Source organism: Xenopus tropicalis, chromosome 10 (genome assembly GCF_000004195.4).
Source record: "Xenopus tropicalis strain Nigerian chromosome 10, UCB_Xtro_10.0, whole genome shotgun sequence".
In the NCBI taxonomy this organism is placed as follows: domain Eukaryota; kingdom Metazoa; phylum Chordata; class Amphibia; order Anura; family Pipidae; genus Xenopus; species Xenopus tropicalis.
Genome location: NC_030686.2, coordinates 17,473,589 through 17,500,421, shown reverse-complemented (window position 1 = coordinate 17,500,421; position 26,833 = coordinate 17,473,589). Strand labels below are relative to the sequence as shown.

Genomic DNA, 26,833 nt, shown 5'->3' with positions numbered 1-26,833 from the left:
TTTCCTATCAAAGCAACTTCGGCAAATCACACCGCCGTGTATGCCATCCCACCGCCGATTTACATTCTAGCTGGTGGGATGGTATTGCAGGGTGATTTGTTGCGGCGTGACTAATCTCCCCGTGTGTCACAGCCTAATGGGCTAATTTACTAATAGAGGGAAACATGAGCATTTCATTCATAAAGGAATTGCCCCTATGTTTTTATTGTGCCTAATGCCAATGTGCTCAGTGTGGCTGAGGCAAAGGTCTCATTTACACGTGCCACTGACCATCTGAAGGGTTTGTATTGTTTGAAGGGAGCAGAATTCACATACAGGCCAAAGTTGGTTAATTATATGTCATAATTATTAAACCTTCTTTGTTCAAGATCCATCCATTAGAAAAAATATACCCTTAGTTCCACAGCACAGAAGCTTCTGGTCTACAGGAATCGCCTGATTAATCTCAAATGTATTACATTTAAATATCTTTCAGATGGGTAGAGGAATTTCTGAGCCCAGAGGTTGGAGGACTGGATGCATTGGTGGAATATCTGTCCTATGCTCAGGGTTCTTGCCCGTGAGTATTTAAATTAATATGTTATATAATCATTCTCTTTTAAAATGTTATATTTGCTCACATTGCTGTAGTGAAGTCTCTCTAAATGTAATTTTATTGCATTCAAACCCGTCCCTTCACTCTTTTTTCTTTATTCTCTATGCTTTACTAATTCAAAACCACTTTTATCTTGCCACCTTAATTCAGGATTGATACAGAATGTTCTGACAATGGAACCCCAGAGAAATCAAAATCATTGCAGCGTTCCCTAGAGGACATTAACAAGAGTAGTTCATCACCATCACCCACAAACACCCCATCTCGGTCAAGAAACCTTACAGCCAGGTAACCCTTCAACTTCCCAGTCTTTATTCAGGTGACAGTCCAAGTGATCAAAGTCAAGAGCCAGAGCCAGTCTCTATCTCCTAGTGGTGGCACAGATTAGCACAGCACAGTTCTGTGTCTCATTTAGGCTTCCTTTGTGCTCATATCAGCTCTCTCAAGCTATCAAGATTGTTTATACCTTTTTTCTCATATCAAGTCTTAATAATAATATCTGTATACTATAAGTATTTTAAATATCAAATATATTCATGTCAATCTCTAGGGGTACTTTGCTTAAAGGGACAGTTCACCTTTAAGTTAACTTATAGTATTTTATAGAATGCCCAGTTCTTTTAAACTTTTTAATTGGTCTTCACTTTTTTATTTCTTATCATTTTAAAATTGTTTGCTTTCCTCTACTGACTCTTACCAGCTTTCAAAAGAGGGTCACTGACCCAGGCAGCCAAAAATCTATTGCTGTGTGAGGTTACAATTTCTTTCCATTCAGAACGTCTCCTATTCATATTCCAGTTTCTCATTCGAACCACTGCCTGGTTGATAAGATTATCTAGACCCTATCAATCATATAGCTAGATAGTTGCTGAATATAAAGCTAAATAATTCAAAAATTACAATCTAATATGATTACAAAGATCATATAGCCCTTGAAGAATACTTGTATTCTCTGTGCCAGAAGGAGCCAAACTGGCTGACTTTAAAATAGTAAAAAAATGTAATACCATAGACAGTCATTATTTATTGGGCCTGTGCAGTGCTGTTTGGGCTTCTGTGTACTACAAATGCCAGGTACTATTTTGAATCCCAATCCAGATCTGTAGGGCACTTTATTATGAAAAATGTACTGCATTGTTAGTATCGTTTATGTCCTGGTGGAACCAATGCACATCTTTCTGTACCTAAGAAATCAGGCCACAGCGAGGGGCAGATTTCAGATCATTTAAGCTACACCCAGGGCCGGAACTAGGGGTAGGCAGAATAGGCAGCTGCCTATGGTGCAATGACTGGGGGCGCCAGGCAGGGAGCCTCTCTTGCCAACCCCTAGTCTGTGCTCCTGCTCCGTTTTCATTGCCCCCGCCGCTTGTTGCATCGATTCGCATCGCAACCCTTATGGTCCAACTACGTGAATTGGTCTCCATACACCACAGGTGTGGATTTGAATCTTAAACATGTTTTGCATTGCCTGACACCAAATTGTGTTATTCTAATGGCAAGCTATGGCAAGCTATGTAAGACACAGGTTCTGAGAGGCTTTTTATTCTTGGCTTTACAGATACAACCTGCACAGTCGGTCTACAATGAGAAATACAAAACATGCAAATATGAAAGATGATGTACATGTGTGTATCATGTGCCTGCGGGCCATCATGAACTACCAGGTAAATGGCAAGTACATTGCCAATACACATCTACAGTTTGAAATTTAACACACAAAGGGGCTGATTTACTAACCCACGAATCCGACCCGAATTGGAAAAGTTCCGACTTGAAAACGAATATTTTGCGACTTTTTCGTATGTTTTGCGATTTTTTCGGATTCTGTACGAATTTTTCGGATCCAATACGAATTTTGCGTAAAAACGCGAGTTTTTCGTATCCATTACGAAAGTTGCGTAAAAAGTTGCGCATTTTGCGTAGCGTTAAAACTTACGCGAAAAGTTGCGCATTTTTCGTAGCGTTAAGTTTTAACGCTACGAAAAATGCGCAACTTTTTGCGTAAGTTTTAACGCTACGCAAAATGCGCAACTTTTTACGCAACTTTCGTAATGGATACGAAAAACTCGCGTTTTTACGCAAAAATCGTATTGGATCCGAAAAATTCGTACAGAATCCGAAAAAATCGCAAAACATACGAAAAAATCGCAAAGTACCGATCATTACGAAAAAAACGCAATCGGACTCCATTCGACCCGTTCGTGGGTAAGTAAATCAGCCCCTAGATGTACAAGTGTCAATTGCATATAAATATCAGATTTAAACTATTGACTGGTTGCTAAGTCAAATTAAAATAAACCTAAATAAATAAAACCTACACTGAAATGTTGTTCTCTGGGGTATTTGTATGTTTTTTTAATTGTTTTATTTAAACCAATAGTACATACATCATACAAAAAGACATGCCACCACTATTATAAATCGGGTTACAGAAGAAGCTTGCTTGAAAGCAGTTCTAACGTGTAGTGCTGGTTCCTTCTGAAAGCTCAATGCACTGGGATGGCGCCTATACACCAACATTACAGCTAAAAAATAATTTTCATTTGAGAATGAAATCTTAAATGGTAAAATGCATTATTTGTATTGTACACAGTGTAATTTAATAATAAAAACTACACCATAAAAATCACACCAGAATACCTTTAAAGCCTTTTAGGAAAAGTATGTATCAATTTAGCACATTGTTTGGGGATGACTGTCTCATTCTTCATTGCGTAATTGCTCCAGGTTGTTCAGGTCAGGCAGATGTAGTTGGTTTGTTATTTCTTTACAACCACTAAGTGTTAGCCACTCTGGAATTTGAATCCAAGTTAGAAGGGTGACCAGCAAGCCTGATGATGTATAATGATGTAGGTACACCAGTGTAAAGATGGGATGTTTTAATACCCAACTGCCCCCTTTCTCTCTGCAGTCAGGGTTCAGTATGGTGATGTCACACTCATCATGTGTCAATAAAATCACACTCAGTCTCAGCAACAAGAATCCTCGGTAAGTATGGATTCTCCCCCTGCTATTATTCTTCCGACTACATCTATCTATATTTTCTATTATATCAACAATGCCATCTACTTACGTTGCCTTTTTCTGCTATTTCCACACCTGTGCCATCCAACATTCCTTTTATGAAAAATGGAAATACTAAAAGGTATTTGATGTCCTCATCTCCTCACCTTTTGTCACCCAGTCTGCATTTTCTTTTCTCCCTCAGGACTAAGGCCCTTGTTCTGGAGCTCCTAGCAGCTGTCTGTTTGGTCCGAGGAGGACATGAGTTAATACTCTCAGCTTTCAACTATTTCATGGAGGTGAGAAGTACAGCCATCCAGTATCTAGGCCTAATTTTTTTAAGGTTTCTTATATGGTGAAAGTTTCTTGGGAGTATTGCCTACTGTTTATAAAGATATCCATAGCCACCAAACATAGATTTAAAATAATATATTTAGTCTACCTGATCTACTTTCAGCAGACCACAGGCAACCCACTGGGGTTTCAGAATTCGAGGGCATACAAACTGTCATTCCTATTCAAAGAAATGCCTGCAGTGGGAGGTGACATGGGGTCTTTGTAACTGAGATGCCATTTTGGCCTTAGCAGTCACTATATAGTGTTCTTTGATATGTGTATGATCCCTTACATTATTATAATTTAAATGCTACCAACTCATTTCCGCAGCACTTTTTGACACATTCACACAATACACATACCAGGGTCTCATCAGAAGCCGATTAATCTGCCTGTGTGTCTTTAAAGTGTAGGAGGAGCATAAAGCACCTGTAGGAAACCCAAATGATGACATGGGGAGAACATAGCTAGTGCCCATGTGGGAGTGAAACTGAATCAGTGAAGGCAAGGCACACTTATTATTTGAAATGACTAATACATTTTTCATTAGCAGCTGAAACCATCTGGCGTTTGCTTTGTCTCTTCCCCATTAATCTAGTGGATTTGTTAACGCTTTTTCCTTCTTCTTTATTTGACTGATGTAACTTAATGAAGTCATTCTTAAGCAATAACGTACCAGAAACAGTATCATCGACATGTGCGGTAATAGTTTCAAAACCAAATCTGGTCTGCTAAAAAGTATAGGCTAAATAGAAGACACTATATTCAAACTGGCCCATTTAACCTTGCAAGTTTATGTGGACCTGCCATGCTGAAACCAAGAAGCTTATTACAAGGAATGGTATAGCAAGTATAATATATGTGAATTAAAAAGGTTCTGGCTTTGCAGTATCTCATTGGGTTAAAGGCTGCTAAGTTTTTCTTTATGGGTCTGACTGCATGTTTAAACCTTGATGTTTGCCCGGCCAATGCACAGGGCTACAGCCAGGAACTCACTGTGGTGGCCTTCCAAAGAATTCTACTCTACAATACACCTCTAGGGGACACAGTTATCAAAAGATGTAACTAGAGCTTCCACACAGAGGGAAATTTCACAGCCCTCAGTTGACTTGCATAGGACAGAAAGGTGATGCAATGGTAAGCACTAAGCAGGACTAGGGTCCTAGGTTTGATTCCAACAAGACCACTATCTGCAAGAAGTTTGTATATTCACTTGAGCTTGTGTGGGTTTGCTCCCAAACCCCCCAAAATACAGGCAGCTTAATTATCTCCTAATAAGGTTGATCATAGTGTGTGTAAACATGATAGAGACCTTAAGGGCAATGACACACTAAGAGATCAGTCGCCCCACGATAGATCTTCTCTAGCACGGGTGAATAATTTCCTGTGTATGTTTTCCCATCGGTAATAATGGGAATCGTTGGTGTAACTACTTTCTTAAATAGCCCAAAAGAGAGGCAACTTCACATAGCCAAAGCAACATGTATGTTTCTTCACCAGCAATTCACATTATTGGCAGTAGGAAAACATAAGCAGGAGATTAGTCGCCCCCGGTAGAGGGTAAAGATCTATTGTCGGATGACTAATTGTGTCTCTGGTGGCGGAAGTGAATAATATATCATCTTTGTAAAGAATGCAACCTAAAATCTGCCACAGCTAATATTTTTGCCCTATCCCCCACCTCTATACATTGTGAGGCCTCAGTAAATAATTCTGCTCTGCATCTGGGATTAACAACTCAAACATATATAAAACTATGTGGAATTGCTAATTATCATTTATTTTAGATGTGTCAGATATTTTACTGCATTTTTTTTATCATCAGCACTATGAACAGAAGTTCTGGGGGTGTTGTGGACTTGTAAAATCTCTCTTAAGGACTCTGTCAGGGGCGACTAATCTCCCCGAACTACCATCCCACCGGCGAAAATGTAAGGCGCCGGTGGGATGGCAAATCGCCGAACATTTTCGCCGGTGGGATTGTAGTTCGGGGAGATTAGTCGCCCGTGACAAGGGAGATTTGTCGCGGGCGACTAATCTCCCCGTGGGCCAGATCCCTTAAACGAACAGTAACATCAAAATATGAAAATATATCAAAGTAATTAACATATTATATACTAATGCCCTGTACTGGTAAAGTGTTTACTTCAGAAAGACTACTATAGTTTATATAAACAAAGCTGCTGTGTAGCCATGGGGGCAGCCATTCAAATTGAAAAAAAAGGAGAAAAGGTACAGGTTACATCACAGATAACAGATACATTGCATAGATTCCCATTGTATTCTACAGATCTTATCTGTTATCTGCTTATGTACTGTGCTTGAATGGTTGCCCTTGTGGCTACACAGCAGCTTATTTATATTAACTATAGCAGTCTTTTTGGAGCAAACACACAACTCTTACTTTTTTTCTACAGATGTGTGGGGAAGGTGCTCGCTTTGAGAAACTCATGGAATATTTCCGTACAGAAGATTCTAACATTGATTTTATGGTGAGAGGAGTTCAACGTGTGTAGAAGTTATGTGTATGCTTAGATTTAGAATCTGACAATGTATTAACTAAATGTATACCATTAGTGGTGGCGAGGGCAAAACACCTTGCAGTACCAGCTGTTTGAATGGTATAGGTTAGACACTAATTTTGCTCTGATGTTGCCATTTTTCCCTATTGTCACTATGTTGTGCTGTCAGACATATCCCAATATCTCTAGATGTGAAGCCTAAGGCAGTCATTAGCACCTGCCTAATGGCAGCTCTGGTTATCTGTGTGTCTATACTTGCAGGTGGCATGTATGCAGTTCATCAATATTGTGGTACATTCAGTGAAGAATATGAATTTCCGGGTCTTCCTGCAGTATGAGTTTACCCTGCTAGGACTGGATGAGTATCTTGAGGTAAGTTTAATACTGACAACTGAAAGGATTAGCACTGAGGACTAGACTAGGTGTAATGCAAGGGTGGATTAGGACTAAAAGAGAGAATTCAGAAATGGTTACGAATTCAGCTATGACAGTTTGGATTGTGCTAAGACAGCAAATAAGTCATCACAAATGTAACCCTAGCTGGCCTTCCATGGGCTTAAAGCAATATGCAGTGTTTATCATGAAATTTCCCCTAAAAGCCCATTAAGCCAGGCCCATCTACTATTTTGGACCACTCTAGCCAGCCTATTTGCAATTTTTTAGGAACCTCTAAGCTTTGGCTTGGCTATTAAAACAAATAGAACCAACTTACCTGACACCGAAGGCTTTCTCTGCTTTTCCACACTGTGCATGTTCTGCAGATTCTTAAGAACACAGAGAGTGAGCGGCTCCAGGTTCAGATCCAGGCCTATCTCGATAACATTTTTGATGTAAACAGTCTCCTGGAAGATACAGACACTAAGAATGAAATGCTGGAACATGTAGAGGACCTTCAAGAACACTTGACTCGTGTAGGTAGTAGATAATGATGAACTCAAAACTGTGTTTCATAAAGACAGACACTGAATTTCTCCTTATTACACACTCTTACTGTACTTTCACTATGCTTAATGCATACTACTAGTCTGTAAACCTTGTAAACTTTTCAGCCCATTTTAATCTAATCTTCTGGTCCCCCCTCTTAGCTCACATTAAACCTGAAAACTCCTATCTGGAGTAAAAGTTGTTTCTCATCTTTTAAGTTACACTGGCTCTTTTAGTTGCAAAACATCACCACTATAACATTCATATCTCAGTGGTACAGGGAGCACACTCATACTCAGGAATCCTTGAGCCTCAGTTCATTATGTCAGGAACTAGAGAATAAGAAGTTACTGCTTTCTCCAGCCAGAGTGGTATTCTACCTCCTGGTCCATTACTGATATCATCCTTAAAGGGTTCCCCATGTGGGAACCACCAGTACTGTCAGTACCGTACTAAGTAACTATCATCACTTACTAGGTCACAGAGAAACTGCAGCTAACGGAAAATGAATATGTAAGGAGAGTGGCTGAATTGGAAAAACAGCTAGACCAATGCCGCCGTGAGATGAGCTCCGCCAAGGTGAGTGCAGTGGAATAATGTGTATTGGGGGAGGGGCATATGGTCACCCCTTGTACCATACTGGAACTGCCCCAAACTGAAAGGCACAACCCAATAATTAAGAGATGACCAGCTGGACAAATTCATCCATCTCTCCCCTCTACATTATTTCATACTTTTAGTCTTAAGCCTTGCTCAGTTGGATATAAAATAAATACCTGCAGCTTCAACAAGTAACCATTGTAGCTTTGTAGAATATATTTGTTTCATTGTTATGTTTCCAACCCTCAAGCCACCAATACACCAAAATCCATCCATAAAGAGGGGTATCCATGATAATACTTGCTTTGCACTGGCATATAATAATGCTCGGAATCCCATTGGGCCACATCTCACTGCTCAGCGTTCAAATGGACATCAGGAGATGGCTCATAGCAGAAGCTGGTGTGAAGCACCTCCTAATCAAGGTGGCTTTGCACCTCTTTTTTGTCATCCAGCCCTTTTTGTTGTTATGTTGTTACACCAGTGATCCCCAACCAGTGGCTCATGAGCAACATGTTGCCCACTAGTTCCTTAGATGTTGCTCCCAGTGGCATCAAGGCAGGTGCTTATTATTGAATTTCCGACACAAGTTTTGGTTCCATATAAACCAGGTGTACTTCCAAACAGAGCCTCGTGTAGGCTGCCAGTCCACATAGGGGCTACCAAATAACCAATCGCCGCCCTTATTTCACACCCCCAGTAACTTTTTTCATGCTTGTGCTGCTCCCAAGCTGTTTTTTCCATCTTTTAGTGGCTCAGGGGTAAAAAAAGGTTGGGGTCTCTTGTGTTACACGTTGCTGTACACACAGTACATCAGTACATTCTTTTGTGCCTGTGTTCCCAGGAGAAGCTCGTTGTACAAGCACCCCAGGTGACCCAAAATATTGTGCAAAGGACAGAACTTGTGAAGCGTAGTGTTCTCTGGGTGGAACCTGCAGGGGATACTTGTACAGAGGAAATTTCTGACAATACATTCACCTCTGATTTACCTTCTGCTGCCAGTACCCCTCCACTATCCCCATCTGCCATCAGAATCACACTGATATCGCCTTCAGTAACAAGTACAGGTGATTATATGAATATTTGAGTGTTGGGTGCATAAGGGGTGATGGTGTTCCATTTGGGATACCTCAGACCCAGGTTAAACTTTAGATAAGAAGAAATGCTTTAAGATAAAATTGTCTCTCTTCTTATTCCAGATGCTTTATCCAGCAGAGGCAATTCTCCTAGATCCACTACACCTCCTGCTCTTCTGCCCTCCCTACCAGAATCATCAGAGATCTTCTCAATCCCTGCCCCCTCTCCAGTGCCTAGTTCAGAAGATTCATCTGACACTGCCCTAAAAGCATCTAAGGTCAATCCAGTTCCATCCCCTCCAAGCATAATAGACCAAACTCAGACTTCTAATGCCCAGTCCCTTTCTAGAACACATGATGAAAGTCCTCCTCCTCCACCACCTCCACCTCTTCCATCAATAGCTGAAATACCCCCTCCCCCACCCCTACCTATGTCGGCTGATGTTCCACCTCCTCCACCTTTACCTGAATTATCAGGCATACCACCACCACCTCCTCTCCCAATGGGGGAACAAGGTGCTCCACCTCCTCCTCCCTCAATGGGGGCACCAGGTGTTCCACCTCCTCCTCCTCCTCCTCCCTCTGGCTTTGGACCTGCCCCACCACCTCCTCCAGGTGGTCAACCAGCAGCCACATTAAACACAGGTAAGAACATCATCACCAGCTCTGCAATGTAATAAAATTATACAAAATCTTTACACAGCTTAGAACTGATTACATTGCGTGTTCCTCCCTCAAAAACAAACATCAATTACTTGATATATTTAAATATATAATTTAAAGGAAAGATAGTACTACACATACTTATAAAACCCGTATTTTAGTGACAGTTTAATAGAAAATACTTTATATTTCTAGTAGTTGTGTAGTTTTAGTTCTGCTTTACTTTTGTAAAACATTTTGTTACTTTCTGTTCTTAAATATGTATAATTTGTATACTTCCTTTTCTGGCTAAAGCTTTTTGGCAGACAGGGACATCTTTGCTAGAAATGTAGGGGGTAAGGATTCCCCCAGGGACCCCATTTGTTAACCTATAATCATTGGCCCACCTCAATGCAATTAATTTTTTTATATATATTCTCACCCCCCCTTGTGTTACCAGAGACAGGTAGCATGTTGCTATTCCCTGAAAAGGAGTATATTTCAATGCTCTAACCATGTTGCTTGTGCTTTGGAGGTAAACAAAACAATGCAGAATTAAAAGCCTTTAAATGATCTTCAGCTCACTTTCTCAAATCCTTAGGTGTGAGTATTAAGAAGCCAATACAAACTAAGCTAAGGATGCAAGTCCTCAATTGGGTAGCACTGAAACCAACACAGATCAATGGCACGGTCTTCACACATCTGAATGATGAGAAGGTCTTGCAGGTACATAGAAAGAAGTTTGCTACAAAAGTACATATAAAGCAACATGGGTATCTATGTGTCATGTTAAAATGTAACTTTTGTCCCATTTGCCAAAAGGAACTTGATATGAGTGACTTTGAGGAAAACTTCAAAACAAAGGCCCAGGGTCCAAGTCAGACCACATTCTCCATGAAGGTCAAGGCTGCTCAAAACCAGCCAAACAAAGTATCCCTTATTGAAACAAATCGGGCAAAGAACCTGGCCATCACTCTCAGGAAAGGAGGTCTGAGTCCAGAAGCCATTACCTCTGCTATCCAAAAGTAAGTGCATTCCGACTGAAATGGAATGTGTAATAGGCATCTTCTAAGGAGAAATTGCCAAAAGATGTCAGTATGTTTAAACAGAAACCTGAAATGGCAAAACTATATAAAATTCTAAGACAATTTTAAAGTGTTTTTTTTCTAATAGACACTCTCTCTGGAGGTCTATTATAGTTATATAATATAGAATTATAATAGACTATTACATAGTCTATTGCCAGTTTTCTGTTTTCCCAAACTTGTAGATGAAGATTTGAAATGTTATGCTGTTTTTGATCATTTTCCCCAGGTACGACATGCAAGCTTTTAACATGGATTTCCTAGAGCTCCTAGCCAGGTTTCTGCCTACAGACTGGGAGAGGCAGCAGATCTCACGATACTGCCGTGATCAAAAGCCCCTTGATGACTTAACTGCAGAGGATCGTTTCATGGTCCATCTTTGCTCCATCCCCAGGCTGGCTGAGAGAGTGAACACCATGACATTCATGGCCAACTTTCCCGATATGGCATCTCGTCTTAAACCAGTAAGAGAATATAATACAGCTTTATGATGATAAATTCCATGAAGTAGTGACTCTGGTACCAAAGTCATTATACACTATTTTTGCATATTCAGATTGTACATATGAGTAAGACCTGCCATATTTCTTTATCCTGCGGCAGTATTCATAAACTAGGATCAGGGAAGTTTCTGCCATAAGGTAAGGTTATACCTCTACCGAAGGCAGATTTTTTCATTCACTTCCATGTAGCACTGGTAACTTTAAGAGCGAAGCTTCAGAATAAAAAATCAAAATAGCAGTTCCCACTATGTATAAATAAAAATGTACAGAGAAGCTGTTATGCATATTAATGAATAGAATACAATGCACTCTTGGGTTTACAAAGGCAGCAAAGCTAAAAGTCTTGTTTTTCTTTTTAGCAATTGGATGCTTTGATTGCTGCCTCCATGTCGATCAAATCCTCCGACAAGCTAAAAGGGATTTTAGAGGTAAGAGGCCAAAGTATTTGATGGACAAGGGATTATTCTTATCCATTTTTCTCTCTTGCCTGTAAACACAAAGTGGTACTTTCATGTCATTCTCTCCCACTCTGTCTTTTAGCTGGCATTTTAACATTTTTTCCCCTATTTACCCTACAGCTGGTCCTGGCTTTTGGGAATTACATGAACAGCAGTAAGAGAGGAGCAGCATATGGATTCCGACTGCAGTCCCTTGATGTGGTAAGTGTGAAACTGCGTTTTGGGGTCACCAAAAACTTAATGGCAAAGGGACATATAGTTGAAACAACACAAAGGCGCCACTGACAGCCCTGTATTCCGATAATTTCTTGCAAAAATGACTTAGGAACTGGCGATCATGGCAGCCGGAATACCCCAAGAATAACCCACTATCTCCTAGAAAGGAACTGTCACTTTCTTCTAGAAGTCTATTGCTACCGTCCATACAGATACAAATTACGGAATTAACTAAATTTCAGCTATAGTGATTTTCAAATTTAGTAAAAATGTCAGACTAGTGTTAACTAAACTTTTCAGACAACAGAAAATGTTTTGACATGCCCTTCTGTCTCATAGCACTAGCCTATGACTATATTATCTATAATATACCGACACTGTGATTACCCAGCATTCTTTATGTGCACAGCTGCTGGAAACAAAGTCGACGGATCGCAAACAGACCTTGCTGCATTATATGATACGCGTGATCTGTGAGAAATATTCCCATTTATCCAACTTCTATTGCGATCTAAACTTCATGGACAAGGCTGCCACAGGTACCACCAAGACTCCATCTCTTATGGACGTATTTTATTGCCACTACCACCAATTAGTGTAACACTGTGGACACTGACACAAAATCAAGGGTGCCCACACTTGATGAGGGTCTATCACTTAAGGGCTGTAACATATTCAAGTAACAATAATATTGTGACCATTAATGTAATGCCTGCCAGACTTAACACTCTAATTCCATTACAACTCTCTAATCACTCTCTAATCCTATTCTTTCCTATCTTCCTCAGTCTCTCTGGATTCAGTGTTGGCCGACGTAAAATCCCTGCAGGCTGGAATGGAACAAGTGCAAAAAGAGTTTACAAAGCAGGATGACTGTCTCATTCTAAAAGACTTCATCAAATCTAACATGGATTCACTGAAGCAACTGTCAGCGGACGCTAAGACTGCTCAGGTGAAAAGTCCTTCATCAGAAATTAGTGAGAGCTACACTACAGAATTGGCTGCTGATAACAAAGATCAAATAAATAAATAAATATAGCAAAGTATCAAAATGCAAGGTAGCCATCTGATGTGCCAAGTAAATCATGAACTATAACCAAGAACTTGTGTCTGCATGGTGGTACCATCATCTTTCTTTTCCCCTCTCCCTTTCCCCTTCCCTTTTCCCATACCTGTCTCTCATCAGTTGTATTATAATCCTTCGTCCTTGCTCATTCATACATTACTTCATTTCTTTGATATCCCCTTTTAGGAAGCCTATGATGCTGCTGTTGGATATTTTGGGGAGAATGCCAAGACCACTCCACCGTCAACCTTCTTCCCCATCTTTGTGCGATTCATTAAAGCTTACAAGGTAAAACAAGGGAAACATATTCACTGGGTCCATCTGTACACACACTTTATATTCTCTTTTGTGTCATGTAGACTACTGTCAGAGCAGAAATGTCAGTCTTGAACAATGTGAATGATAAACCCCAACACCAATTTAGGGGAATAAAACCACTGCCTTATAGGTAGAGCAAAAATATCATCATGCTGCTAGCTGTAGTTTCCAAAAGCATATGGGCCAAGTCAGCTTTGAGAGGAAAGGGCAAAGATAAAGCTCAGCAGATTGGCTGCATTCAGAAGTTTTTAAAGGGTTGTTCACCTTTAAAGTAATTTTTAGTATGTAGACATTCATATTCTAAGACAATTTGCAATTAGCTTATGCTATTTATTTTTATATATTTTTATATATTAATTTTTTTTTTGTGATCTTTCAGTTATTTAGCTTTTTGTTAAGCAGCTCTCCAGTTTGGAATTTCAGCAGCTATCTGGTTGCTAGTATCTTTTTACATTAGCAACCAGGCAGTGGTTTGACTGAGAGATTGGATTATGAATAGGAAAGACAAATGAACTACAAAAAGTAACAATAATAATAATTGTAAGTAATAGTTTTTTGGCTGGGTCACTGACCCCCCCCCCCCCTCCCAATTTGATAGCTGGAAGGCTGTAAAAGAGGTAGGCAAACCATTACAAAAAATTAAAAGGAAGATCAGTTCCACAGTTGGTAGAAACAGGACATTCTATAACATACTAAAAGTTAATTCAAAGGTGAACTACCCCTATAAAGTGGGATGGGCCTTGTATAAGGAGCACAAACAGGCTGTAGTTATTGCAGAAGACACCCTTCAGACCAATTGCATAGTTGGTAGAAACAGGACACTTTATAACATACTAAAAGTTAATTTAAAGGTAAACCACCCCTTTAAAGGAGCACAAACATTGGAAAGACAACACCTTTCTGGGTCTTCTATACAGTTGGTCACATACAGGCTGGTATTATCATATGACATGCCAAATACCAAATCACATGCACATGTGAGGTCACATACATGTGGCAGTAATCATATGTTACTGATACTTACTTACTACGCACTCCATGTTTCTCAGCAAGCTGAACAGGACCTGGAAACATGGAAGAAGCAGGAGTCCGCAGTCCAGGAGGCGAAGCCAGAAACTGCCGGGAAACAAGCGCCACAGGTGAGTTACGGGGCTGGTAAGGAGATTCCACATCACACAACAACCAAGTCTTATGCACTTTATCTTTTCTCAGTCCCCAGTAGTAAAAAGTTTGCGGCCACAGGTTAATCTAATGGCTGAATTGAACAAGAAACTGCAGACAAAGGAACCACGCGTTTATGAGCAGAACTGGGCCATAGAGGATATTATCACTGGTGAGAAGCCGCTAAAATCAGTCTTGAAGATCTTCTCTTATTTTATTGCCCTCTATATGTCTTCTAGTTACTAATTAGCTGCTACCAATATTATGTTATTTTGACCAATTAACCAATGATTTTTATTAATGCTTCAACAGGTAGGTCACATTTGATTCAGACATTTTGAGACAATTTGAAATAAGTCCTAATTTTTTCTTCAGTTATTTAGATTTATGTTCAGAAGCTCTCCAGTTTGGAATTTTAGCAGCTGTCTGATTGCTAGGGACTTGTTTAACTTAGCAACTTGGCAGTGGTTAAGGAGAGACTGCAACATGAATAGGAAATGGCCTTAATAGAAAAATATGTAATAACATGTAACAATAATAAAAAGTAGCCTCACTCAGCAACAGCTTTATGGCTGGTGGGGTCAGTGACTCTCTTCATAAATCTAGATAGATGCAGAACAGGAAAACAAATCACTGAAAAACTATAAAAAAGAAGACCATAACATACTAGAACATACCTAGAACATACTAAAAGTTTACGTAAAGGTAAACCACCCCTTTAAGAAGGTGCAGCATAATGGGGACAAGGCTGTATTACATTCACACCCACAGTATTTGTGGCCTTCCCATCATATGGTGAGCTGTACACATGAGGGACACAGGACTAAGCCTGGGGGTGGGGGCAAATGATTAAGGACAATTATCCCCTGTATCACACCTCTGTCTCTTCATCAGATCTCAGGAACCAACCCTACAGACGGACAGACGTGGGAAGGCGGAGTGGAAAGAAGCAGAACAGTGGGCAGCCATTGAACACCCCTGATATACAAGTCTAGGTGACAGCTCAAGCATCAAGGAAACCAATATCTGTTGAAATCAATGGCAATGTGCTGGAAATCAAGGGGCTGGAAAGAACAACATCACCAAATATATGAATAAATCAAGTAAACATCTGCCAAACACTGAAAGGAGTATTTTCTAGTGGAATAAAGGGTATAAAGCAATTATTCAAATATCCTTATTCAATTGCTTACTCTTCTATAGACTGTATGCATACTCCAAGCTAGCAAAGTGTATTGCCAGTAACCGCACCGCTACATGAGCCAGGCTAACTGAGGCAGAGAGTCAAGTGCCTGTAGCTCTGCTTCACTGTCAAGCAATGATCTACGGGGCATTAGGGAATTGACTGAGCTGGCTGTGCTTAGCACTGTAATGTACAAATGCAGACAAATAAACAAAGGACAAGGAAAAAAATGACTTTGCGTGGACCTGACTACTGACTGTAACGTTGTACACCCAAGGTGAGTCGGCAAAGCTTCCTGATGAACTTACTGTACAAGATCCAAAAGAGTACTCTCAATTTATAAACTTTTTTGAAACATTTTGTAATAATTTGTATTGAATAATAAAATATTCAAAGCAGATGTATATTTGAATCTGATTCAGCCAGTGTGCTTTGTATTGGGAGATCAGACTTAGCAAATCTAAGCTACAGAGATACTCACTAACTTGTAGGGTTCCACCTCTCCTGGTTATGACTTGTGTCTTGGGCCTCTTCCTAATCATTTGAACCCTATTCAGGCCTGTACAGGGATTCAAAATAGGCCCTGACATTCCAAGTACACAGAGACCCAAACAGCCCCCCACAGGCCCAATAAATAGTGACTGTATATGGCATCTTACAGCAGCCCCTCTGGCATTTGCCAGAATCCACACATTTGCAGTCTTGGCCTGTTAGTGCCTATACCCCAAATCAAATTCTTTTCTTCCAAAACCAGAAAGTAAAGTTTACAATAACAAAAATTGTTTTGGGTAGGTGAAGCAGAGTTGCTCCATCTTGCACACTATGAACACTTTGCACTGGTTCCAGCCATATTGTACACATGCCCAAACAGGTCAGCCTTACAGCCTAGATGAGCTTGTAGGGGAGTCAGATCCTGCAACCTCTGTGTATATCTTGGATATAATAACACTGTGAACAGAATTGCGGCCAAGCCAAGCAGTGTTTTATTGCAAAAAAAACCTGTTTCACTGTACCACAAAGAATTTAATGGGATTTATCGCCATCTAGTGTATGTTTGGTTTATAGCATTAAAACGAGTTTCACCAGATCAGAGCACCCTCCCCCCCTCCCATAACCATAAGCATTGCTTTCTTCGGTATAGTGGCAACGTTTTATCCCTATTCTGGGATTTAAAATAGGCCCTGGAATTTCAAGTAAACAGAGCCTCAAACAGCCCAATAAATAGTGACTGTCTATGGCATTTTACAGCAGCCAGAGGCATTTGCCAAGATCCACCGATTGCCAGTGTGGACCTGTCCCTATGAACTTGCTTTCTGATTGTCAGGGGGTGCCCATTAAAATATTATGCACAGGTCTATATTTATTTATAATGTCTTTACTGTGGCCCATGACCATAAAGTACCCCACAGGTATAAAATAAATTATTGCCCCACTGGGCATAGGTTTTGTGGCCATTCCACAAATCCACATTCGCTGTTTACACTTACACCATCTGGCTTATAGCTGTGAATTTCCTGCATCAAGAAATATCTCTGGTTTCCAAACTCTGAGGCTGGCTCTCCTAAGGGTGATGGCAGATGAGGAGGAGTCCCTCGGGCGACTAATCTCCTTCAAATGCTTTCCCACCGGCAATAATATAAATTGCAAGTGGGAAAACATATGCAGTGCTTCATTTTTCTGAAAGTGCAAAACCTCTCTGAACTTTGGGCAACTTCGGAATAATGAATTGCCACCGACAATTTACAAAAGCATTTGGACTGGATTAGTCGCCCGCCATAGCAAAGATTTATCCCTCCTCGTCTGCCAGGACACTAAGGGTGTTGGCACATGGGGAGATTGGCTGCCCATCCCTCCCAATAACTTTGTTGAAACCCTTAGAGCTATGACATGTGGGGAGATTTGTCAACCATGGTTACATCTTGGCTGCCATGGGCAACTAATCTCCCCAAAATGCCTTCCCACCAGCAATAAAGTGAATCAGCGGTTGTTTCCTCTACAGCAGTGCTGTCCAACTTCTGTTGTACCGAGGGCCGGAATTTTTCCGACCTACGTGGTGGAGGGCCGATAATGGAAGCCAGTTTTAACCACTCCCCTTTTTTAAACCGCACCCACTTGAAACCACACCCATATTATCACATGACCATACCCATATTAATGGTTGTAGTACAGCAAAAACCTGCCATACTCTGCCTTCCCTACCGTGCCTCTGTGTGCCATACTCTGCCTGCCCTACCCTGCCTGTGTGTGCCATACTCTGCCTTCCCTACCCTGCCTGTGTGTGCCATACTCTACCTTCCCTACCCTGTCTGTGTGTGCCATACTCTGCCTGCCCTACTCTGCCTGTGTGTGCCATACTCTGCCTGCCCTACCCTGCCTGTGTGTGCCATACTCTGCCTGCCCTACCCTGCCTGTGTGTGCCATACTCTACCTTCCCTACCCTGTCTGTGTGTGCCATACTCTGCCTTCCCTACCCTGCCTGTGTGTGCCATACTCTGCCTTCCCTACCCTGCCTGTGTGTACCATACTCTGCCTTCCCTACCCTGCCTGTGTGCCATACTTTCACTGTGTGTGCCATTCTTGGCTGGTTTGTGCCATACTTGGCCTGTGTGTGCCATACTCTGCCTTCCCTACCCTGCCTGCGTGTGCCATACTTTCACTGTGTTTGCCATTCTTGGCTGGTTTGTGCCATACTTGGCCTGTGTGTGCCATACTCTGCCTTCCCTACCCTGCCTGTGTGTGCCATACTACTTGCCCTATGATGCCTGTGTGTATGGCACACACAGGCAGCCTACAGTGACACAATGCTGGCACTGCTCCTACAGTCTGCAAAATAACTATATATTAAAAAACTTTTTAATTGCAGTACCACCTCAGTATATGTTCTTTTTGTAGTGTGCAGGGATTATTTGTGGGTTTCTACTGCTCCTGAGGTGTGAAGAAGGGAACAATGGGGGTGATTACAGCCTGAGCCTGAGGTGTGAACACTGCAGGGGGTGAACAATGCAGAGATTAAAAGGTGTGAACAACACAGGGGATTACATATTTAAACAATACAGGGGGATTACAGCTTGAATCTGAGGTGAGAACCATGCAGGGGGGGCAGTTAATCACAGTACTGATACCATTTAAAGCTTACACAAGAGTAAGCCATCAAAGCAGCCAGACAGGTGGGGGGCCACACAGAGGGGGGTCGCGGGCCGCCAGTTGGACAGCACTGCTCTACAGGACCTTTGGAATATGAAGTGACGTGTATGCTTTCCCACTGACAATTCACCTTATTGCCATGTGTGCCATGGCCCTAAGGGTTTCAACAAAGTTAATAGGACGGGTGATACGACAGCTGGGAGATCAGTTAGGGTTTAGGCTTAAATGTCTTGGATATCTGTAACTACAACAAAGTGATAGATACAACCTTGTTTTTATATATCTGCTTATGGGGGAGGGGGGCTGGACAAATGTTGAACAACAAATAGGGGCAGAAGACCTCTAGCAGAGCTGCATCATGTCAGAAACCAGAGGGTACCCATGGAATACCCAGAAAACAGTTGGGATTTGGGTGAAAAAGCCCTGATCTTTGGCCATGTGGGTTGCCAGTGGGTACCCTGCAAAAGGGAAAAAAAATTGTAATCAAGGGGTGGTTTGTTCCCTTAGTGATGTTAAATCCAGTCTAACGTGATGTCAGCTCTTTAAGATTGGATGGGGCTCTGGGGGTTAGGAGGAACATAGAGAAGTGTGGCAGGTCATTGGGCGTGGTTCTATTTACAGTATGGTTCAAGACTGCCCAAACAGCCTAGGGCAGAACTCCACCCTTGCCTTAACCTGTTACCATGGTTCACAAGGCATTCCTAAACTCTACAGTCAAGGATAAGGGTTACAGGACAACAGGGTTAATTAATGAACACAGATGCTAAATTGCACCAAAGCAGTTACACAGTGTAACCAAACAGATCTTTACTTGCAGTTTCTAATCTTTTCTCCAGTGTTCAAAGTTAAGTGCCGATTGGTTGCTATTGGAAACTGAAATTGTGCAATTTAGCACCTGCTTTAGTAATTCAGCCCTAGTATTGAGAAAGACAGGGTGTGTCTGGGAATGAGGGGTGGCCAGAAAGAATGGACGTGCGGCCAGACATGACACCATTTTTATATTTGCACTGTTGAACGGTGTGTGAATGTCAGTGTGCATGTTTCCACAATGACAGTAAATGAGGCACTGTGGAATGGAAATTAGGTGTTATGGATTGTTACTGCCTTTATATTGCTCTGCAATCCCTGTCATCAATACCAACAAGTGTGTGGGACTCAGCACACTATGGTCTAGAATTTGCAGTCACAGCCAATGGCCAGTGTCAGCCCACAACTTTCAGCCAGTAGCCAATCATTTGTATTGCTGCTATCTATTTGTGATGTCATAACCACACAGGGGCCAAAAAGCCATTCTCCCCTCTGTAAAATAATCTAGATAGATCTGATCCGTAAGCAGTTTCTTGCAAGGGCTTCCTGCTGATAATGTGCCCTACATATTGCAGATTTACAATAATCTGAAGGTATTACAAAAAAGTCTTGAATGAGTTGCTGAGTTTGACTAAAGAAATTAATTGCTGAAATCTCGAATGGCAGCGTTCCATGCCTACCAAAGTCTACAGAGTCAGGAAACTTCTAGAAGAAAATGTGATTATACAAAGCTCAAAATGAAAAATATCCACTTCCCATTGATTTCTATGTTATTCTGGTAAGTAAGAGCCAGGAAGATGACAGCTCTGTTGTTCTGAGTTCGTCATTACATCTCAGATATTGTGTAATTGGGATCAGGATAGCATCCATAAATATTAGGGAAACGTGATTTGCTCACATTTGCTGTTGTATACACGAGTCCCTGACCTTCAGATTTAATAAACATGACCCTACTTAAAACAGTAATGTCTAGTACAGCAGTAGGGACCATGCAAGGAGGAGGCCCATTGTGCATGGTGGACTTTGGACACAGGGCTGCCATAAGTATTCATGGGGCTCCATACACAGTTAGCAGGGTCTTTGTTTCAGGGGGCCCCATTATTTAATGGGCCACCTGACCCCGGGGCAGTGGGGTTTGCCAACAAGTAGAATAAGGCCTATACATGCCCTTTTCAGGTCCAATTAAGTCAAAACCCATTTATGATCAGCCCAAACCTTTCCTGCAAACCAAGCACCCTTTGCAACTCATGAATCACAGCTTCTCATCTTTTGGAGCCCCCCCCTACAAACTTGCCCATTAATTGAACCAACTGATACTATAGCACATGGATCGTCAGCCCACCATATAAGCATAGGAAATTGTCTTGGAACGTGCCTGGCACAGGCCCAATTCCCTTGGCCAGCACTGTAGAGGTCATTCATATAGGGAGACCCTTTCTACTACACCCTTGTCATACTAATGAGACCATCATCTACAAATATATATAATTGACTGTCCTTTCCTGTAATCTGCATGTGCAAATAATTACCTTATTTATCGCAGCTTTGTAGAAATAGCGTGCAGTGGGCGAGCTCGAGCAAGGACTGAATTATGCTAATAAATGCAAATTGCATTGACTTTGAATTTCATTTGGTTATGGGAATTGCATGTTATGTGTAAGTCGGTAAAAGCTGTAGTGCAGCGTAATAATGCATTGCATGCACTGGTGTCAAATCTGCTGCATCCAGGTGAATGCGGTGTCTCCCAAACTGAGGGAGCAGGATCCAATGTGGCCCTGAAACAGGTGGACAGGGGGGAGTGAGTCTGAGGGTAGGGTTTGCAGTGCATGCCGATTTGCTGCTCTGGCTGACAGGGAACACAGACTCTAACCTATTTACAGGTGCCTAGGTGGTGCTGACCCATATATACAGACAAAGGAGGCGCAGGGCCATCTGACTGTGTGCTTCATTTGAAGGTCCTCTCTGTGTCCGTGTACTGTAAGGGGGGTGCAGGGAGTTATAACTCCAGGGCCCCCTGTGTGCTTCATTTGAAGGTCCTCTCTGTATCCATGTACTGTAAGGAGGGGTGCAGGGAGTTATAACTCCAGGGCCACCTGTGTGCTTCATTTAAAGGTCCTCTCTGTATCCGTGTACTGTAAGGGGGGTGCAGGGAGTTATAACTCCAGGGCCCCCTGTGTGCTTCATTTGAAGGTCCTCTCTGTATCCATGTACTGTAAGGAGGGGTGCAGGGAGTTATAACTCCAGGGCCACCTGTGTGCTTCATTTAAAGGTCCTCTCTGTATCCATGTACTGTAAGAAGGGGTTCAGGGAGTTATAACTTTAGGGCCACCTGTGTGCTTCATTTAAAGGTCCTCTCTGTATCCATGCACTGTAAGGAGGGGTTCAGGGAGTTATAACTTCAGGGCCACCTGTGTGCTTCATTTAAAGGTCCTCTCTGTATCCATGCACTGTAAGGAGGGGTTCAGGGAGTTATAACTTCAGGGCCACCTGTGTGCTTCATTTAAAGGTCCTCTTGGTGTCTGTGTCCTGTAAGGGGGGTGCAGGGAGTTATAACTCCATAATAATCAGAATGATGAAGGTTGCCTGTCCCTGGTGTAACAAGCCATGAAGGGGCTGCTGGAAGGAGGATGCTGGTAATTGCAGACCAGCAAAGCATTTAAAGAGCCCAGAAATACACCCACACGTTCATGTCAGTCAGCGGCTCTCCAAAGGAGCGTTTCCTCCATGCTGACTCAAGCGCTTATTATACATAAGGACTTGTACTTTCCAGGGGGAAGCAAGAACAACGGATGGAGAAATGCATAAAGGAAAAACATGTACTAAATGGCTCTGCATGTGGCTAAGTAAAGCAATTATATGTAAAGGGCAGGAGGAGTAACAGTCAGCCCAAGATTACATGCCGGAGCAGCTCATAAAGGAGAGGTAACCATTACAAGATGGGTCTCAAAGCACTCAGACACAAAGATCATTGTGTGAAACAGCAGGAAAACCATGGCACCCCACTTGTCACTCTGCTCAACCACAACTCCCAGCATTCCCTAACAGCCCACTGTGTATCTATATCCCTTCTCTAACCATCAGGGACCGGCAATAGATATTGCCACTGCCTAAGGATCAGACAATTGTTATTTATTATTGTTCTTCGGGGGCCCACATCAAAGTTGAGAATTTGATTTACAACCCAAAAATGAATGTTTGCATGCAAGGGGATCATAGTTACCCACTCTAAAGAGCACTCATTTTTGGATCTTGACCCCCTTGTCTTAGGGTGCACATTATCAAGTACACAGAGGCCCAAACAGCTCCCCAGCAGCCCAATAAATAGTAACTGTCTTTGGCATCTTACAGCAGTCCATCTGGCATTTGCCAGAAAAAACATATTGCCAGTTTGGGCCTGGACAACATATACAGTGTCTGACATAGAGATGTACAGCCTGGTGGTAAATGAGGTGGAGACATGGATAATTTAAGTCAGAGGGCATGGCAGCCCACATGGTGGCGCCACAGTCACTCAGTGGCATAAATTTGATCTTTCTTAACATATAAACAGATCACAGAATATTCCAGATTGCCTGCATGCTAATTAGAGGGAAACTTAAATGCACTCCTCTCAAGGTGAAAGACCTATTTAACTTTTAGACTGTACCCCAGTAAGGAAAGACAGATCGTAAAATATACTCAAGGGAAGAGTTTGCCTTGTTTAGCTGCAGGATCTCTACGTGGATTGGCAGCGCTCATGGATACAAGTGAAGCTGTTCTGACATCTGTTACTGATGAGCCACCACTTTTCCTTCTATAAATAAGTTGTTATATACTGTACTTACCCTAACATTGGCCTGTCTTTATCTACAGTCTCCCTGTTCATTCTCTATACTGCCCCCACAGGGACAGACCATATCTGCTACGAAAGGAAATACTGAATAAAAGAAGGTACTAAGATCCTGCCATGCAGTACTGCCTGGCAACACCAGGTGGCAGCGCAGGACTGCAAGTAATGGAATGTGTCCAATTCTAGGACAATCCTCACACATGTTGTGTTGCCCCTGCTATTCTCCTGTGCTAACACCCCACGCCCAGCTCTGTCACCAGTGCCAAATTTCCCTCTGTGTACAGTGAAAACACATTCCGAGGAACGTTTCAGTGCCTTCCTGCCAGCATGTTTTGGAAATGTGTGGGTTTGGTCTCCAGCACAGAAATAAAAAGCTGAGGATTTGCCAGAGAGGCGAAGGGAGCACGTAGCCGTCCGTCCCCCTGCCATGCGCGGCCGTAACAGAGACACAAGGGCAATAGCACAAGCACAGGAAGTGCAATAGTTCTACAGGAAGCAGGGCAGGCAACATGCAAGGCCTAAACCCCTAATCAGGCCCTGGTTATCTAAAGCAGCAGCAGCAGAGGAGGCCTTTCTCATTCCCTATACTGCTTCAAAAATCAGCCAAGTCCAAAAGTATTAGGTGCACACCAGGATCTTTTAAGAATAAAACATTATTTATTTAATCATACTGATAAAACAGGCCAACGTTTCGGTCTCCGCCTAAGACCTTTATCAAGACCATATATACAGTTAAAATCAGCAAATAAATAGATAAAACCTGTAACACTCACCCAACCCCACGCTCCCACCCCGATCACATGACAGGAGAATAAACCCTGTATGTAGGATGGAAAATATCATAAGTCGTTGTTATACACAGGGAAGCGTGCAGTAGGTTAAAAACAAGTTCATACTTTTCTACTGGCAAGAGAACTGCATATCACAGGACAGATACATAAAGTGATGCAAAAACTGATACAAAAAAGATACAGAATATTTACTCATGAAGTAGTAACACTTGTAACAAATGTAACAACTTATCCGAAACACCACCTCACCTTTGATGCAGAAAGCATAAATAAGAACAGTGTTCCTTTAACCCTGCCGGCGCTAGAGTACTTAACTTTTTAATCCAGAACACCTCTCTTTGGAGAAGTATCCGGGCCCAATCACCACCACTTGTAAGGGGCGGCACGTGGTCAATGGCAATGTAATGGAATTTAGGCAACCTGTGCCCTTTGTCTAAACAATGCTTGGCCACGGGCTTATTGGTAGTACCATGTCTAAAGGCCGCACTTATAGCAGAGCGGTGCCCATCCATCCTCAACCACAGGGTTTGATCCGTCTTGCCCACATATGAAAGCCCACAGGGACATGTAATTAAATAAATTACATAGGTGGTTGTACAGGTAATGTAATGTCTAATTTTATAACGTTTCCCTGTATGTGGGTGCAAGAATGAATCACCTGGTGCCATATACCGGTACAAGGTGCAATTCGGAAAACAAAAGCATCCATCCTTCACCCCTGTAAGCCAAGTGCCACGTTGTCATAAATAGCATTTTACTGGGTCACTTTTAACTAGGAGATCCCTGAGGTTGGTACCGCTTCTATAACAGATCATTGGTGGTTCAGCGACAATTCTCCTTAGATCACGGTCAGCGCCAATTATATTCCACTGTTCTCTGACAAAATTTGCCTAGGGATCTAGTGCACTGATTATAATTGGTACTAAAAACCAACCGTGCCTCACCGGTCCTAGCGCTCTCGGCCCCTGTATGTCTTTCTTGTGCGATTTTGAATGCCTTTTGCAAAATACTGTCTGGGTACTTCTTTAAAGCAAACCCATATTTCCCCCAACTGTTTTTCTGCTAAGTCCTGAACCGAGTTGTTCCTTAGGACTCTGCGGAATTGGGAAATAGGTAATGACTTTTTCATAGGTTCAGGATGGCTACTTTGATAATGAAGTAAAACATTCTTGTCAGTAGGTTTCCGAAAAAGAGTAAAATCTAACCGCGTACCATTCCTAATAAGCTCGATGTCCAAAAAGTTTATTTTTGTTAAACTAACCTAAGGTGAACTTTACCGGGCTTTCCAGGTTATTCAAATCGTCCACCATCACACAAAATTCTATTTCACTGCCACGCCAATTAATAATCATATCGTCGATATAGCGTAAAAGAAACTAAAATTTATGTCCAAACCTTGGCATAATGTAATGTTGCTCGTATTGGTGCATATAGAGGTTGGCGTAGGCAGGTGCCATCGCCGCCCCCATAGCCCTACCAGCTATCTGTAAACAGTAGTTCTGCTCAAAGCGAAAATAATTCAACAATAAAGCCAGGTTCATTAGCTCCAAAATAAAAGGCCAACATATGGACCAACATATGCATTTTAGCCTACCAAAGACCGCCTAACATCATCAATACCTGGATGCGTGGGGTATGATTGTATAAAGACTGACCACATTCATACTCGCTAGTAAGCATGAACCATCTTCAGGTAATACCACCTGTTTAATACATTCAAGTAGGTATATATATATATAGAACAACAAGTAACAACCCGCTCACAGGTCTTTAGTGAAAAGCAAAAAATACTTATATTATAAGTATTATATATTTATTGAACTGACGTTTTGGGCTCAACAGAGACCTTTATCAAAGTTTGATAATTCAGCAGGAACAGCCCCCTAAGTTTGCTCATAGCCTGTACAGAGAGATACCATAAATCTATGGCGGCATAGGGATTCCCATGTACTTAGCACAATTCAGAAGGTACAGCCCCCTAAGTTTGCTCATAGACTGTACAGAGAGATACCATAAAACCCACTCACAGGTCTTTAGTGAAAAGCAAAAAATACTTGTATTATAAGTATTATATATTTATTGAACTGACATTTTGGTCTCAACAGAGACCTTTATCAAAGTTTGATAATTCAGCAGGAACAGCCCCCTAAGTTTGCTCACAGCCTGTACAGAGAGATAATTTATTGTACAGTGCTGCGGAATATGTTGGCGCTTTATAAATATAAATAATTAATAAATATAAATGTTAATAATAATAATACCTTAAAACTATGGCACCATAGGCATTCCCCCGTACTAAACACAATTCAGCAGGAACAGCCCCCTAAGTTTGCTCATAGCCTATACAGAGAGACATGCAGTAAAGCTGAGAAATTAAAGGAACAGTAACACTAAAAAAATGAAAGAGCTTTAAAGTAATAAAAATATAATGCACTGTTGCCCTGCACTGGTAAAACTGGTGTGTTTTCTACAGTAACACTACTATAATTTATATAATAAGCTGCTGTGTAGCCATGGGGGCAGCCATTCAAGCTGGAAAAAAGGAGAAAAGGCACAGGTTACATAGCAGATAAC

General features: G+C 41.7%; 2 protein-coding genes across 3 annotated transcripts in view; one reads left to right on the top strand and one right to left on the bottom strand.

Moving 5' to 3' along the window:
* LOC100489518 (Ig-like V-type domain-containing protein FAM187A) overlaps positions 1–7,242 on the bottom strand; it is an 80,960-nt gene extending 73,718 nt beyond the window's left edge. Inside the window, exon 1 of the mRNA XM_002935551.5 lies at positions 7,169–7,242. The gene's annotated coding sequence lies outside the window, so the exon portion shown is untranslated. The remainder of the gene's footprint in view (positions 1–7,168) is intronic.
* fmnl1 (formin like 1) overlaps positions 1–16,100 on the top strand; it is a 42,110-nt gene extending 26,010 nt beyond the window's left edge. The window contains exons 6-27 of one of the 2 annotated variants that reach the window (XM_012971694.3): positions 476–559; positions 746–883; positions 2,154–2,259; positions 3,507–3,583; positions 3,804–3,897; positions 6,352–6,426; positions 6,718–6,828; positions 7,218–7,367; positions 7,858–7,959; positions 8,825–9,047; positions 9,180–9,701; positions 10,300–10,424; positions 10,521–10,723; positions 11,013–11,247; positions 11,646–11,714; positions 11,865–11,945; positions 12,370–12,499; positions 12,749–12,912; positions 13,213–13,314; positions 14,394–14,483; positions 14,557–14,677; positions 15,400–16,100. In XM_012971694.3, the coding sequence (XP_012827148.2) occupies positions 476–559; positions 746–883; positions 2,154–2,259; positions 3,507–3,583; positions 3,804–3,897; positions 6,352–6,426; positions 6,718–6,828; positions 7,218–7,367; positions 7,858–7,959; positions 8,825–9,047; positions 9,180–9,701; positions 10,300–10,424; positions 10,521–10,723; positions 11,013–11,247; positions 11,646–11,714; positions 11,865–11,945; positions 12,370–12,499; positions 12,749–12,912; positions 13,213–13,314; positions 14,394–14,483; positions 14,557–14,677; positions 15,400–15,500 (3,103 nt within the window). In that variant the 3' untranslated portion in view covers positions 15,501–16,100. 2 annotated transcript variants of the gene reach the window in all.
* Positions 16,101–26,833: the final 10,733 nt, after the last annotated feature.